This window comes from Symsagittifera roscoffensis, chromosome 9 (assembly GCF_963678635.1).
Source record: "Symsagittifera roscoffensis chromosome 9, txSymRosc1.1, whole genome shotgun sequence".
NCBI classification, from domain to species: Eukaryota; Metazoa; Xenacoelomorpha; order Acoela; family Convolutidae; genus Symsagittifera; species Symsagittifera roscoffensis.
The window spans coordinates 37,973,552-37,991,017 of NC_087070.1; the positions used below are offsets into that span (position 1 = coordinate 37,973,552).

At 37.7% G+C, this 17,466-nt stretch overlaps 1 protein-coding gene across 4 annotated transcripts in view; it reads left to right on the forward strand.

Moving 5' to 3' along the window:
• LOC134854113 (sperm-associated antigen 17-like) overlaps nt 1-17,466 on the forward strand; it is a gene marked incomplete at its 3' end in the record, with an annotated part of 70,406 nt that overhangs the window by 34,311 nt on the left and 18,629 nt on the right. For 3 of the 4 annotated variants that reach the window (XM_063870226.1, XM_063870227.1, XM_063870229.1), the window contains 13 exon segments: nt 33-151; nt 616-727; nt 915-1,175; nt 1,446-1,625; nt 4,526-4,621; nt 5,173-5,208; nt 8,565-8,761; nt 9,119-9,278; nt 10,202-10,410; nt 13,375-13,579; nt 14,511-14,785; nt 15,783-15,960; nt 16,853-17,037. In XM_063870226.1, coding sequence (XP_063726296.1) covers nt 33-151; nt 616-727; nt 915-1,175; nt 1,446-1,625; nt 4,526-4,621; nt 5,173-5,208; nt 8,565-8,761; nt 9,119-9,278; nt 10,202-10,410; nt 13,375-13,579; nt 14,511-14,785; nt 15,783-15,960; nt 16,853-17,037 — 2,213 coding nt within the window. 4 annotated transcript variants of the gene reach the window in all.

Below are 17,466 nucleotides of genomic sequence, written 5' to 3' on the forward strand. Positions count from 1 at the left end.
AGCTATCAGTAGTTTAATTTAACCATTACCAGGTAAGAAGGGATCTAAAGGAGCAGCGGGTGATAAGAAAGGCCAAGAGGAACACCCGAGTGGCTCCGAGAAGCAGGAGGTTGTTCCGAATGACGTCATTGCCGAAATGGTGCAGAAAGAGGTTTGGTTCAAAAGAAAACTTATTGTTAAGGGAAAGAAATAGAATGCGAACAGGTGTTTGGCTCCCACGTGACGAGTTGAACAAAACCTACATTTCTTTGATGCATGAATAAAATAACGGGTCAAAGCAATTTTCAGCAGTTCTGTGTTTAGTTGTTCTCATATGTTCGGTATTGAATTTTCTCAGGTACATATATTTGTCCTTCGCATACATTTTTTTCGTGCGTTATTGCGCTGCTAACACTTCTACGAATTGTCCAAAATATGTTAGATAATGCAATTGCGTTGCACTTATAGTGCGATATTATCATTACTCAGTCTGAAATATGGGGCAATAATACAAACGGACTAGGCTTAGACAGGCTGTATAGCCTTTCCCAGATTCTCTGCGAATCGCAGAAACCTCAATTACTATGATTATTATTACTATTATTATGATTAGTATTATTATTATACTTATTTCAGTTCAACGGGTACAACCTTGGCGACAACATAGTACATTACTCTGGCAAGACCTCTGGACTGTTTCCGTGTGATGGAGCACAAATTAGAATCGAGCACTCAACATTTGCTGAAGGTTGGTTGCACTATTTTCGTTGTTTTACCTAGGTTTGTAATATATATATTTTTGTAAAATATGAAGTACTTCGCTTACAGTCTCTTTCATTTTTTTTATCGCACGTGGTGAGAAGTTCTGCTTCGCCTCTGTGTTTATTTTTTTCGTACTCAAAAAGTACCTTGTTACATTTCTTGGCTTGATCCAGGATCCAACCAGGTACTGTTGACTCTGCTCGAAGGAGCCAACGTGCTCAATTTACACATCGGCCAGCCCAAAGACATCTCAGACTTGGAAGCCAATCAGCACGAGAAGGAAACTGAGGTGAATGAAGGAATCACTGGGGCCGCAGAAGGAGACCGGCAGCTGGTGGACTCCAAGACGAACTTAATAGGAGGGGGTAGTTTGGAAAACTCAAAAGTGGATGCAAGTCTGTCAAATTTGAGTGATCCTTCACACTCAAAATCTGGTATGCGTTCATTGAATCTAATTTATACATAAATATAACGCAGTTCAACTGTGTGAAAAGAGTCGAAAAGAATAAATTGGATTATTCAAGTTTTATGACGTTCTTTTCTAAAAATATTAACTCTTTTAATTTGATATAAACTTTTTTTAAATTTTTAGAGGTTCAAGCTTCTAGTTGATCTTCTGGCAATAGATATTAATTAATGAATAACCCTTTGCTGTAGAGAACTAGGAAACTATAATTTGATCAAATGTGATTTCAATACTTTAGGTCCGCTTGCCCTGGAGGAATCCGCTCACAACTTGGAGATCTCGGTGTCCAAAGCGTCCCCCACCCACGGAGATAAAGGGGAGGAAAGTATGCATGTGATGATGAATGGGCTTGCTGAAGGGGGTGGGGACGACGATTGTCAGCAGAAGGATAGACGAGACCCCAAGGATAGCGGCAAAGGTTTGTTGTTTAAAATTAAGAAACTATGAACTGAAGCTATGACGAATAACAAACAGACTAGTCTGAAACACTTCAGCATAAGAATAACTAAATATGTTAAGAATGTGTTTGCAAGGAATTCTGCTCTCGTACGCTGTTCGCAATCTTGTACGATGATGGAATGTATCCTGGAACCTTGAGTTTTTGTTTGTCTCATGAAGTAAATATGTTCGAATTTCGGAGGAGCGATTATATAGTGACTTGCAACTGTTGTTTTTGTTTTTAGCACCGAGTGGGCGCGTCCGTCATGCTCAAACCGAGCCCTAAAAACGTCGCGACTTCGGTCGAACGAAACTACAAGTCTCTTGGGTTTTTTTAAAAGTCGTGTTCTGGGAACATATTAAAAGGTGGAGAAAAAAGTAGGGAAGGACAGTTGGGGCATTTTTTTTTGGGGGGGGGGGGGGGGCGTTTGGGGTGAATACGGATCTGGTACGTGTTGAGGAAATGGCTGTAATTGACCTCAACTGGGATATGGTTCTCCTATGGGAACGAGGGGGGGGACTCTTCAGTTGGGGAGATATCAGGTGGTTTGAGAAAGAGAACTTTTGGGGGATTATGCTTTCGATATGGCCTGCCTGAAGTTATATGGATGCAGTTGATTGAAATAATTGAAAGTTGTATTGGTCTTTGTTTTGGATAAGATAGATAAGTGCATTTATTTAGAGCAGGGATGGCCGAATATTTTGTTGACTCTTATGTATGCAAACTGCGTAACCAGTAGATGATGATGGTGGTCGACGTTTGAAATTTTACATTCTGATTCATAATTGCTTTCATCTTTTTGCACCCTGTTATCACACGGAGAGCAGCGTTTGCTAGAGTTTGTAATTTGCTTAATGATCTTGTACTGGAAACGTGGGACCGGGCAGGGCTAGCATACTCAAAACCAAGTCTAATCAAGTCTTCAAAAATGAAGATTCAAGTTGTTTTGGAATGGCCCCAAGAAGTTTCGGATAAAAGGTTTTTTTTGAAATAAAAATGTTTTAAGTATTAATATAAATTTCAGGAGGTTGTATTATTGTTGCTGGATTTATAAAAAAAAATAGAAGTCACCCGCGTTTGGTTGCAGTTTTACAATGGGGGCTGAAATAACGGAGCGTTATGTGATAATACTTGAAGAAAAAGGAAGATTTAGATTTATTTTTGTTAAACATGCTGTTGCTAAAGGACCACTTCTTTGAGGTGGAATGTACAAATCTGGATTCTGGATGTACGATCTGGATTCTCAGGTTAAGCTTGAGTGTTTTTAATTGCTGTTTGAGTTTTGTCTTTTTTGTGGGTTCTTAGATTAGTATACTGCACAATAAAACTACGTGCATTCTCTCCTGCTGGAGATAGTTTTTAAATAAATATTATTTGGGTAGCTTTCTGCCATAAACTTGGTACCAATTAGCGGTCAGTCAATTTTAAAGAACATACTGGATGACATGTGGTGACTTACTGTTGATGTAAATTCTTGTTGTTTCTTTTATTTATCTCTGAGAAGTTTTGATCAGAATTTTTTTATAACACTCCTCAAAATAGGATCAGATGGGTTAGCAAGTTTTTTTCTCTCTTTGTGCATATTTTTCTTTCTAGTTTCCCGCTTAAAACAGTTTAAAAGATGGCATTGAAGATTCCACTCGCGTGTGGTCTTTTCTTATAATAAATTAGCTAGGATTCAACGAAGTAGTGCGATTTTTTAAATTCAACTTTGTATTTGGTTGTTGAAAAACGGCAATTTGGATATAGTATTCTCTCATCAAGGCTGTAGTTTCAGTTGCGTGTCTAGAGATGTCTTTGCCTATCAGGTTTAGCATGATCAGGAATTTAGTTGAGAAGAGCTTTGCTTTGTTGGTTGTTGACTTGCTTGAATCAGGACGTACGTTCGAAGTTGGATTAGAAAGAAGGGACGACATGATCCTTAGAGGGGAAATTGTTTTTGAAGGAGGAATAATAACATGCTGGAGCGAAAAATTTGGTTTGTTAGTCCTAGGGGATGTAGTATATAGAATCAGTACAAGTGGGACGATGGAAGTTTTATGGTGCTCTGAGCTTTTTAAAACCACTGTATTCAAAGTCGACTCATCTACATGCGTAGCACCAAATGCTTGCTTCGTTTCGTTAAATTTTTAGATTTGCAAGGGGAGCAGGTTAAGGGACTGGAGTTAGGGTTAATACCGGCATCATGGAGTAGATTTAAAACTATTCGGCCGAATTAGGAAGCTTCGAAACTAAAAGTCTAAATTGAACATTTGAGGAGGGTAAGTAACTGCCATATGCGACTATAAAAAGCAAGTCGAGGACACCCATTGTAGGCGGCACGCACGTCTGGACCCTGACTTGTAACTCATCCGCCTAATTACTCGTTTTGCGCGAATTGAATCTTTCGAATTGGAAGTTAACAAACTGTTGCTGGTCAAATATCCTTCTGAGTTTGATCTCAAAGCATTTATACTTTTCAGAGTGCATTAAAAAATACGTCAAAAACGGTTAATTATAAGAAGTCGAAATTGGTTGGAACAAAAAACCACCCCAAGCGTAAATATAACGTGTTTTCATGGAAATTCCAAGCAAAAAATGAAAGCATACTTTCAAAATTCTTAGCAGTGGTTAACCGTGAAAAACAACACATTCCGCACTTTAATAGCTTCTATTTTTTTTTACAAGAATCTAGCGAATTTCAAGGCGGATGGTTTGAACTTGGTCTAAGTTGGATTTTTAGTGAATCATAATTGAGTTAATCACCCGTTTTGTAAATCCAAACTAAGAGTAATGGGATGGAAGATCCTCAGTTGGTCTATTTGAGACTGGGGGTGTTAACTTGATCCTGTAGATCATATAGTTTAAAAAAATGAAACTGGACTACACTTATGTTCTAGAAGTGAACGAGTATGGTTCTTTCTCTGCCAAACTGTCGGACGGAATTGCCCTCTCATTCAGCTGCTTCGGAGACAACGGTCTCAACCCCAACATTGGTCAGTCAATTGAGTGTGATGTGGGTTCTCCCAGTTTTCCTTTCGGCTCTTTTCCAACCCCCCTCCCCACCATTTAAATTTTTACAGTTTTTTTACTAGTTGTTATGACTAAATGCGTGATAATTGACGTAAAGTTTGAAAAACAAATCTGTTTACAATTGTTAATCTGTTCACCATGCCAAGTTTCCTTAGATTATGATTACGTAAAAGTAGTTTTTCAAATTTGAAATTGAAAAGGGGTAAGTGAAAAAGAGCCTTCCCTTCATGTAAATTTATCTAATGCTTATGATGTGCACAAATATTTGATATCAGCACAGCCTATATATACACTCAAAACTGTTGAGTTCCCGATTTTCAAATTAGCACATTAATAACATATTACTAACTAGCACATCATTACCGGTGTTTGATAAGTTGCACAAAATTGATGAGGTTTAGTAGTTTAAAAGCTTCGCTTACAAAATTGCACTCGATGAAACTTGGGGTACTTGCAAATGAGCGTTATTTCTTTTTTTTTTGTTCAAATTGTGATAATTTTTCTCGTTTGGTAGAAATGTACCTGTATGATATATTGCACCCGAATGAAGGTAAATAGCTTGTTGCTTGCTTGTCCCTAGTTCTTTAATTTCCTCTTTCCCTCACGTGCGGTCACGAAGGCCGCTTTAACTTCACACATGTTCTTGTGATCACTTTTGAGATGATGTTTGATTGCCTTTGTTCCTCAATATCATCTCGCAATTGGATCTTTTCCACTCCTCATTTCCCCACGTTTTAACTTTTATTTCATTTTTAAGTTGTTTTACGTGTTATTATGGCTAAGGCGTGATGAAATAATGTAAGTTATGAAAAACAAATCTGTTCACAATTGTTGGTTTGTTTACCATGCCAAGTTTCATTGCATTGTGACAACATTTTAGTAGTTGTTTAAAATTTAAACTTAAAAGTGGGGAAAAGAGCGTCGAAATCTTTCAAGTTACTCTTTCTAACTTTTGACCTCCCTAATGCTATCGCAGTAAGAAATGGATATTCTTTGGCCCAAATTGTGCGTTTCTGCTATTTTCAAAAAATTATCAAATCAATCAAAACCATAAACTATCATTACTAACGCTATTCTAATTTTGAGCTATGATAACAGAAAAAACTCAAGAGTCTGGTTGTCCTGATGATTATAGCTTGATGATCTTGTAACTCTTGAAAAGCTTTTCCTAGTGAATAGATTTCGCTTAGACTTTCTATAATTGTCTAGTAATTTTTTTAGTGCAGAGCTCTGGGTGTTTGGCCTGGCTAGTTTTTGAATTGAACGCATAGCTTTAATTATCACATTCTAATTGATTTATAAAATTAGTAGTGGGGTAATTTCACCCCGTTTTTTAATAGTGTATTTTAATTATATTTTGTTTCAGCCAAAAACGAAGAAAATTTAATCGACAGTCCTAAAAAACTCTGGCGTTAGTGGCACAAAAATAATTTGAAACTTGAAAATAGTTTTAAAAAGTCTTATTTAATAGTTTTTTCTATTGAGTAGATGAATCCAACTTTGCAGTTAGTTTAGATAATCTCAGTGGTTTCTGTTTTTGATAAAAAGTAATAGAAAGTACGCGGTTACTGTCCAAGTGGAACAGAGCGCTGCGAAGCAGTCTTTTTTCGCAAGAATTCTGCAAAGTAAGCAAAGAAAAAGTAAGAATTGGAAAAAAAAAACATTTTTCTGTAGACAAGTAGACAAGCGAGATAACGATCGTAGACTTGTAACATCACTCCACCATTTTTTTCCATACGTAACTTAGCTTATTTTAGGCAAAATGTTATGCAACGTTCATGCGTTACTTGAACAGAATGATTTAATTATATCCGCTGTAGGATAGCGCATTTTTTGCTGTCTGGCATCTGAGAATAAAGTATGCTCGAAAGTGGCAGTGTACAAGATGTCATGGCTACTAGATTGAAGCAAGTAACTCTTGGTTGGGAGGCCTAATTACGAAGCTCGTAGTCTCAGTCGGTTTTTGATATTTTGAAAAAAAAATTCGAATTCTGATGAAAGGATGGAATATTTGTAAAAGGTGCTTTTTCTTGAGACAAATTCGACATTGAACTAGCCTCTTTTGAATGGAGTTTTTATACCATAGGTATTTTCACCCTGAGCCAAAAGTTAAAACTGTATTCCTCCTTATTTTGTTTTAAAAAACAGTATTTTGTTTTAAAAATGCCAATTTAGCTAACTGAGGACTATTAACGCGCGATATATTTTCTCCTATGAATGCGTGATTGGTAATTTGGTCCGGCTCAGATATTTATTCAGTTTGATGGAGGCAATCTTTTTGGAACGATTATTACGGTGGTAGACGATGATTACATAACTTTGAACTTTACTTAGCGTGTGGAGGGAATTTCACTTTTTCAGAGAATTTCAGTTGTGGAGGAATTATTGCGTTCTTTTTGAAATTTAGTCAATTTTTAAATTGCTTTAAAAGATGATTAATTCTTTGGATCTTAACTAGAAGTCGCAGCATCCAATTTTTTGCCTTGATATTCCAGAAGTCTTGTTAAGTATTTGTGAGCACATCTTCTATTTAGATCATGTTTTTTTTGCAATCGTAATAGGTTTTATGTGGTTTAGTTTTTTATTGTTCCGACTTTCGATACGAAAGTAACGAAATATTTGTGCTCGGGGTGGGTTTTTTTTCTGACAAATTTCGACTGTTTAACTAGCCATTTTTGACGGAATTTTTTTTGTATCATTCAAAAGGTATTGTTGTCCTGAGCTTAAATTTGAAAAGATATTTCACCTGTGATCATTTTTCGTAAAGTTATGGGGATTTAAAGATTGCCATTTTGGCCAATTTGGGACAATTAACGCGCGATATATTTCGCTCTGTTAACGCGTAAGCGGAGATCTAATCCGTCTTATAAATTAATCCAAATTGGTTCAAGGACGCTCATTTGCCATAATTCATTAGTTAATAGGAGCGAAACTTATTCTTTTGTACTTATATGGCGTGTGGGGGGATGATTTTCTTAGAAAAAATTTCAAATAATAGAAAATTATTACTGCTACATAAATTTTAAAATGCAGTCGGAACATTCAGGGCTTCGCCCTGATACGAGCAGTCTTGTTTCTTTTCAAATCAAATTCTGTTGCAAAATTGAGGGTACATTATGTCCCGATAACGTTTTGTCATCAAATAAATTGAGAAATGACTTTTTGGCTCAATTTGGGCCGGTTTTTCTGAACAAGCCTCAAACAAAAAATTAAAATTCAATAGATTCAGCATGGTACACGTTTATGTACCATGTTTCTCTCATGTACATTGTACATGTTTTTAAAAGGGGCGGGAAGGGGCTAGTTCAAACACAATTTTTTAACTGTTTGTTGGCTATATTTGTTCAAATGCTTCTTTCTATTTTTATTACTTTTATCATTGTTTTTACGAGCTCCTTGACATTTTGCTTGCTTGCGTTAACGAAGTGCAGCTTCACATCTATGTTTAAGTTTTTTGTATACACATGATTTAACAGTGGTTTTTGAGCAAAAAATTTGTGTCAATATACACTTGGTTGAACTGAGTTTTCCCAAAAGTGCTCACAAACGCTATTGGGTCGGAGCTTTTTGCTAAATGTGGCAGTTCCAGGGTTTTGATCTGTTCGAAATTTCGACAAAGAAATGGTCGACAAAATGTTACACCCCTTAATAAGCACTAGCATAATGATATTAGTGGATATTTTTACTGGATCTAATCGATTAACCATAGTTTTTCAGCAAAACAGTACCGGTTTCAAGCATTCTATGGACACGACAAGAATCTTCATGTTGTGGATTTTTTAAGGCTCTTGCTGTCGCTCTGGTGTTTGTTCTAGAATTTTCTGTAGAAATTCTGTAGATATTTCTAGTTTTCTTGCTATATTTTCTAAAATAGATTCAATCCTGACCGTTTTTATGATTATTTAGAAAAGGCGATGAAATTCGTTGACATGAAAGCACCGGTTCCCCCCACGCCACCTGCTGCAGAAGCAAAGCCGGATAAAGGGGGGAGTGCCAAGGGCAAAAAGGGAAAGGGATCTGCGGGGAAAAAGGGCGGGAAAGGAGGCGGGGGTGCCGAAGCGACAACACCTCCCCCTGGCACGCCGCCGGGTGGTGACAAACAGGTTAGATCCAACCAGCCTTGTCTTTTGGTGAGATGTCTTTTTTCTTCATTTTCATTCCAAATCTCTTGTGAACAAAGTAAGTATGGAATACCACGCTCTGTATATCTGATTATCCAAAAGCCAGAGGGGTCCAAATAAGGTGGGGTCCAAATAACTTTGGAAGCTTTCAGGTTTTTTGTTTATTTTATGCACCCCGAATTTGATTTTTGCAGTATTTTTTGAAGTTAGATCTTAAAAGCTTGAATCTTATCTAAGCCAACAAGTTGAAATTAATTTAAACCAACAAAAGTTATATCGGGTGTAATCTTTTTCTGATCTGGATCGTATAACCGAAAAGAGTCAAGTTTTTCCTGATAGACGGACGGTGGTCTGGGTACTCGTGGCACCGATGCCACCGGTCTTTTGGGTCACGAGGAGGCTGAAATGGCGGCCAAAAAGGACCTGTCGACCTCTGAGTTCCAGCAGCTGCATGTCTCTTCGCCTAACGGACTTACAGTCAACTTCTACCTAGAGAAAAGTAAGAGTTTTTTTCTACAATTACCAAAAAAAATTAGTTCACATTGTCCGATTGTTTCTAAAATTGGCATGGTAGACTACTTAGAGCATGAAAAACATATTTAGTCTTCATGCTCTTAACTTCCTCCTCAAAAAAACCCTTCGTTACCCCATAAATATGATACTTATCTGAGGTGGGAGAGGAAAATGAAACCATTTATTCACAATGGTAAGGACCTACATTTGCGCATTGTAGTTCTTTACGGAGAACCGCCGTTAAACCCTTTTTAGAACTACTTGAAGTTTATTGGTTATTTTTGGAGCTGAGAGTTGTTGGCATCCCAAGCAATGAACACGTATTATGGTCGGCCTCGAACCACCGACCTTTCGACTAATAGGCAGATACCTTAGCAACATCAACATTGCTCCTCATTTAAACTTCTAAGGTGTGCGTTCTTTGTCGATGTTTTTGAAAAGTATACGGCACAGTCAAGCAATAAAAGTTGAACAGTTTATGGTGGTATACTAAAGAGATACTTATACCTTATACTTTGAAGCAGGGGCGGATCTAGGATTTTCTCAAGGGGCGCGGCGGATTTTTAGGTCGACCAAATTGAATTTCTAAGCTCTTCTAAAGCACTAAAAAGACTGTTTTGGCCAAATTTTCTGACGTTCTTAAACCGCGATCCGTGGATTTTTATCTGCAATTTTTAATATTTGGTCCAAATCCTTAAAAATTGGTCACGGACTTTGCAGTTCTAAAAGCTTTAATGTTTTAATACTTTGATCACGGAATCCGCAACTAACACAAAATTTAAAGAATTTAGCTGCTGTTACGGATTCCTTGTTACAATTCACAGGTCCCTCTGATTCCGCAAAATCCCAAATAACACTCCGAGGCCGTCTAATGAATCTTCGAGAATTTATGTATATGAATCTTTTTAGGCGTTGAATCAGGAGACAGTTTGCATGATGAACTGGGCCATCCGTCTCTTCTAGTGGAACAGTCGTACCCGTTCAAGAGTAACAAGTCCAGCAAGGATTCCTCCGAGAGTGACTCACCTCTCGCCAGCAGCACTGCTTGGAAGGAGAAGACGAGATATGTGAACAGTCAGGGAAACGTGATCAAAATACTCAACAATGGCAAGATAGAGGTACTTTTCAAGCAAAAAATGAAGCATTTAAAATTATATAGCAAGAGAACCGTAATTTGCAAGTTTTTTTTCTGATACGCCTCATTTGCAAAAGTTCTGGACATATATATTGGAATGCGCAGGAAATTTTTCACGGGGTTGGGGGGTTAAAAATTTTGTCGATGTTTTTTTTTTATTCAGCCTTAAATATTTTGCGCTCTGTTGAAACGGCGCAGAGACAATTCAGCCACAGACAATTCAGCCGATTTAAAATACAGACAATTCAGCCAAAGACAATTCGGCCGATTTAGATTAAAGAGACAAGATAAAAGGGAACAATAAAACTTTTCTAATTTGATTAGAGTCAGAAGGCTTTCAACAGTTTACCAAAGAAATGTAAAACATCAAATAACAAATTTCGAAGATCAAAACAAACTTGCTATGCATAAAGTTTTACGAAATATGTACATTGAAGGTACACAGTTTTAAATACTTCTGTATATGGTCTCGATTGTAGTTTTTTGCGTTTTGAACGAGTTTATCATTTGCTATTGAATACTTGGGCTTCTGTTTTCTGATAATATCACCGGACATCAGTCTCTCTATATTAATTTCGGCGTTTTTTTTGCTCATCTTTGAATCGTGTGATCAACTTGGGGAGGGCTGGATGCTTTGTCGATACGAACTTATTGAAGCTGCCATTCCATGCCTCCAACGCATTGTTCGTACGAGGTTCTCCGCTGAGCACCCGATTGAAAACGTTCCAATCGGCAATGTCAAACTTTGGTTTGACGCGTCTATTTCCTCGACAAGCACCAATATAGGTGTCTTCGAAGTAGTCTGATAGACTCTGGAATTCCTCTGAGGGATCCTCTTTTCGGAGCGCCTCAAACGCTAAAATAACGTCGTCAATGGGAACGAATGCCAAGCAAATCATTTTTATGACATTCAGTCGAAACTCATCATCGTCCATGAACTTGCGCGAAAAACCAAGTTTTGTACATTGCGCCATACTGCTTGGCCCAGGTGGAAGAAACAGAATTTAATTTCTGTATCAGGCTGCATTTTTTTATGGCGTTGCGTACAGCGGCTTCAAAGTCAATGACTACTTTTTTTCCAAATTGCTCTAAGCAGCCAAAAAGTTTTTCGTAAGTGTCTTGCGTCTTATTGGGCAGCAGAGCATACACCAAGGGTATAACTGCGTTTTTGATTACACCATGAATAGTTTAAACTTGATAAAAGACGTCTGGTGCCACTGAAAACGTTCCATCGCAATGACAGATTTCCGACTGAGAAAGCAAATCAAGCGCTGGTAGTGTTGCAAAAACTAAAACTCGACTGTCCGACTTACCAGAATCAAAATACAGGAACGTATCACCGCTGTGTGTGAGTTTGAGAGGTTCAGGAATTTCGTCGACGCTATCAAGGTTTTTTGGTTTTGGCATTGTTTCCAAAGCTTGCTGCCTGATTCGGTTTATACTTCGAAGGGATGTTGAGTAACTCGGTATGGTGGGCGCTGCATAAAGAGGCAAGTCAATTTGGGCGTTGAAAACAATCTGTCGGGGAGCGTTACCGGTGTTTGCGGCTTTTTCTCGAACTTCATTAGCAAATTTCTTGGCTTGAATTTTTGAGGGGCTCGGTAAATGAGCGTGCTCGGTTTTTAAGGTAAATTCTTGCTGTTCGTCCAAATAACCCACTGCTCTACAATTTCCAAATGTACATTGCCATTTAATGAGACCGTTCTTAAGTTGGTTTTTTTCACGGTATCTATAACCGTCGAGACAAAGATGTTTTTTTCCGCGTTCAGATATTACGAATTCCATTTTACGTCAACTTTTGCTAAATGTGAATGAATGAGAATGATTCGGATACTAATCAACCACTTGTTCAAGCTACTTGATAATGAAAATTAATCAATGTTAATTGTGTCAATGGACCATTTAACTGCAAAAAGTAGGCGCTAAACGCGGTACTGGTTTCTGGTTGGTCAATATTTTAATCGCAATTAGTTTATCTTTTAAAAAAGTTTAAGTATCAAATTAGTTTCAACCAACTACCCAAATTACCTGATAGGCGGTTGCACCCTCCCCCGCCTAAGGCATGATAAGAATATCAGCGTAACTGTGTGGCCAGTACGTGGTAGGGGTGGTCAGCCCTTTAACTGATATCCTTTTTGACCGCCTGTAAATTCCCAATTTCGGGTCTGCTTTCGTGTAAATTGGTTAACTTTTAAGTATTGCGCAGTTTTTTGTAGAGTTCGATCAGAATGAACACATTAAGCAAATTATTCTGCGCCGCCGGAAATTGTTCTGAGAAAAACGCCATTTTGACCACATTTTGGAAGCCTTCGACCATAAAATGGCGTTCATTCCGGCGTGTGCTCGCCCCCAAGTTTGGTGTATTTTGAAACATTTAAAAGTTGGTCAGCCCGAAATATCTAACGTAAAACAGTACTGAAGGGAGACCCTTAGGATGGAAAAATTTAGTGACCAGAATTGAGGCTAGTGAAGCGAAGTTTGGTTACTGTATATAGATCTTTTCCATCGACTGATTCATACACACTCTGATATGAATTAAGTCTTGAAGTTAGGTTTTCAATCAAATTTAAAAAACTCCGATAGCTTTGTCGTATTTATTTTTACAAATTAATTTTATAGTTTAGAAACCAAAAAATAAAATTGTTGAAATTAGGGGGAAATTTGCCATATAGTCAGGACCACAGATTTATTGAGAATCAGAACTGCTTAAATGAAGATGCGGGCTGCTTCTTTTCGAAAATTTTTAAAACCACTCAACTTTTTATGTTTCTTCCTGAAGGACTATTTTTTTCTTGAACTTAGAGCTCCACGTTTTTCATTGAGCTGGGCGTTTTTTTTAATCAAAATTGGTCGTTTTAGATGGTTGTAGGTTGCAATCCAAGTTATTATGTTATGATAGAAAATAATGAATTTGTACTTAGGGTAGTTTTTTTTCTGTGTTGTCCAGGTGTTATGTGCAGATGGAACCAGACTAGAGTACAGTGGACCCTGGGTAGATCCGACTTCCTTCCAGACACACAACCAGCACAATTCCCACTCGGCTCGCAACAACGAGGAAGGATCCCAGTCCAGACCAGAGAGCCAGAACAGCCAGACAGCTGGGGAGGATAAAAACAACAGCAGACCAGGAACTGCCTCTAAGAAAACAGCAGGTGAGTTCTTGTTCAAAAGTTAGACTTAGAAGAGAGGGTTTTAATAAAAGTCACTCTCCTTTTTTTGGTTTTATTTATTAAAGCGACCCATGTTTGGCTTCAAAAGCAGTTTGGGGATCTAAGATATCTTCTTTTTTTATTACAACTATTGAAGAAGTCTTCCTGTTAACTGTTTATCGATTTTTTGCGAAAAACTCGAAATGCTTTGCTGAACTATACCTGACCATATTTCTTGATCAGTTAATGCAGCAACTGAGGCAAATCACGCGGTGAACTCTAATAACAGCGTCGACTCGGCCCGCTCATCTCTCGTAGCCATAGCTGCCAACCTTACTGCCCGGGATCGAATCCCGACTGAGCGAAATCGGAAGACGTCTGGCGTCTTTTTGAACAACTCCTTGCTCGCCAAAAATAAGATGACAGAGTCGCGAGTTTCCGTGATTTCACTGGCCTGTTAGAAACTGACAAAAAAGTCAAAATTAGTTATACCATTTTAGCTAGTAGTGTTATTAATGGCATTAGTCTAGCGCTTTTTGAATTGTATTATTAGAAGTTAGTCCAAGCTTTATTTCATGATATTTTGTTAGTATAACGAATATATAAGTCATTGTAATTTCAGTTAACCTTGTTGCTTAATCAAAGCACTTAAAAATTTTAGCATCTTTACTGTTGGATAGTTATCGTGTTCTCGCGTTTTTTACACTGTTAGTAGTGAATTTGAAGCTGAAAAGTCAGAAGCATGAGCACATATTTAGAAGTTGATTAATTCATTATTGTCAATTTTCGAAATAGGCTCAAGGTATTAATCTATTCTAGTTTGACTTATCACAGCATGTATGGGAGGGATAGTTTGCATGTGAAAATTGTCTTTTTAGCTCGCTTCGGACTTTAATCTTTTCATACATCTTAGTTATATGTTGTTTGTTTTCAGCCAAATCGCCGAACCGAGGAAAAAGTCCCAAAATGGGAGGTCCCGCCGACGCCTCTGGAACGTCTCCGGGCGCAGCGGGTGAGCTTCAAGCACCGGCTGGCGATGGCGCCGGTCACCATCCAACGATAAAAGAGTCAGAGTTACACGAGAGAGGTATTATAGGGTGGAACTATGTAACAGGAATAGGAGAGCAGCTGATCACTAACTCCAAGGGGGAGAGAGAGAAAACTGAAGATTTGAAGTACTACACTGCGACTGACCCTGAAAGTATGGAGGTAAAAAGACAAAAAAATTGAGGTTGATACATTCGAATAAATTTATTTTCCTCAACGAATTTTTGATGCATTTGAAAATGAAATATTGACTATTAAAAAATGGATATCACTTGGTAAATTTTAGTTATTCTCTAATGATTACGCTTGCGGTCAGCAAGCGTTATCAAATCGGAATTTAGACTTTTTTCGGGTTACAACTTGTTTAACGTAATCACTTGGTATTTTGGTTCATAATGAATTCGAATTTGTAAGCGTATCCGGCACTTTTAGTCTGGTGGTACCGAATACGCACGGGACGGTAAGGGTTCTGGGTGCGAATCTTACCAGGACATGTTTTTTTTAACAAACAGGAAATATTCTGTTTCGAAAAAAAATTGTCGGCTTAAATTGTCTGCTTATGTTTTGTCGGCTTAGGTGCCACATTTTAGTGTTTTTTTTTGCTGTACGCGGTTTTCATTGTAGTTGCATTTTATGCTTTCATTTAGTTCTGCATTGTGTAATTCTACTAGAAGAAGAAGAAGAAGAATTTATTTCTCCATATAGTTGATAATACAAGCATCAATTTATTTAAATTATTAAATCAACAAAATGGAGGGGATAGACAAAAGGCGCAGTATGTGCCTACTTGACGTCTACCCGTTGAACAAATTATGATTGCAACTAAGTAATAAAGATATATTTACATTCGAATAAATATAGGATTAAGGGGAAAAATTTATTTTTCCCCTAAATTTAAGCCCTCATTAAGGAATAGTTATTACATCTAGTCCTTTCATTTCGGCCAATTCTCATTCCAGCTGACGAACTATGAGTATGAGAAATAATATGAAAAAAAAAATTCTAAGTTTTTTCTTTTTTTTTTAACCTTGACTTCGTATATTTTCTTTTTTGTTGTTTTTTTGTCTCTTGGCTATGTGCTTTCTTGAAATAAGTGGTTCATATGTTACTTTTTGTAGTTCATGTTGCTATTTTATTTAAAACTCCTGATGGTTGGCAGGTGCTGATGATTCGAGAAGACCGGGTTATGATGGTGTCGCGACCTGACAACAACACTTTGATTGTGGACCACAATGACGGAACCAGAATCACGACCTTCTACAAGGAACAGCAGATGCCCACACCCCCTCATCCATCCGACCCGACCGAACAAGTCGAGCAGAACAATGACGAACACGGTTAACGTCAAGTTTTTTTTTTTTTTAAATTGACTATTGTTAGGCATTGATTGCAGTACCAACTTTCTAAAGTGATTTTCAAGTAAATTTAACACAATTTCGCGTTCGTTTTTTTTTCAAATATATAAATTCAATTAACCCCTGTGTGTTACTAGAAACATGTTTTCAAAAACTAAATTTATAAGTAAAGTATTAAATCAAGCACTGGAATCTTATATGTATACATATCTACCTAAACATGATGTAGATATTACAAAAAAATGTATTCACCAGTTTCATAGAAGCTACTGCTATATGTCTGCATCTTAAATGTTTTTGATAGCAATGCTTAGGGTTAGCCCGAAATTGTGTAAGTTTTGCTTTTACATAACACAATTGGCATAAATTAGTGCTCAGCAAAGTTGCTCAATTTCAGTATCTGTATGCTGCCAATTGTTTGATCCGCCTTATTAAAGACTGATGTTTGAATACAGCAAATGCATAAGGCCAAAAAATATGTGCGTCAGATGTTGAAATCCCGTAGGCGGCAAATAGTTTTTAGTTTTCAAAGCTTGATTTTTTAGATGGGTCAATTTCCGAAAATTCATCGGGTTTCAAAATAACCAATCAAAAAGCAGTCTGAACGGAATATTCAGGGCTTCAAGCAACTGATACGAACAATCCTATTGACTTTAAGTTTCGCAGCTGAGTTTAAAATTGGGATGCCCCAGCGGAATTAAGTAACTGTCTATTGACCCAGTTTTCTCAAATTGTGTTGATTGGTTGTATGAATATCGAAGAACCTTGTGCTGATAAACAGTTCCGGTTTTTTTTTCTAATTTATCGTTTGCCTTTGCTTCCTTGAGTTTATTATTTTTTACTTAACTATATTTTCAGCTTGGTTTTTTTTTAGAAACAGCGTCTCGGCTGGTGCGTTTTGTCAGGATAGAATGTGAAGGATTTGCCACCCTGGATTTCAACACCGAGGACTCCAGTTGTAACAGTTTCTTTGGCTCCCAGACTAGCCTGTTCGCCCATCCTACAGGCCTGTATGTGAGCAGCTGTGCCGACGGATCCGCCATTGTCATCAGCCACAAGGTACCTTTTTAGGTCAACCAAATTGATTTTCTGAGCTCTCGCAAATCACTTTAAAGACCTTAATTTGACAACATTTTCTGCGCCTCAGGCAAATTTGTGAAAAAAACAGGCTAAAAAGGCGTTTTCAGTTACTTTTTGGAAAACTTTTACCGAAAAACCGCGTTTTTTTGGCGCGCGCTTCCCCCTCAAAAATTAGTATTTATTGGCGCGGAAGGCGCCTTTAGAAAATTTTTAAGGCCAGTCGGCCAAAAATGAATATCTCAAAATAGAACAAAGGGGGACCCTTTGGGTCGGCAGGGGGTCGAATCCCTAATGGGGGGGGCGTCTGCCCCCAGCTCTAAATCCGCTACTGCGCACTATGATCTGTGCTCAATGCGTGAGGGTGAGGCAACATTACCCAGCCCAGAAAAAGTTAGATGAGATAAATGA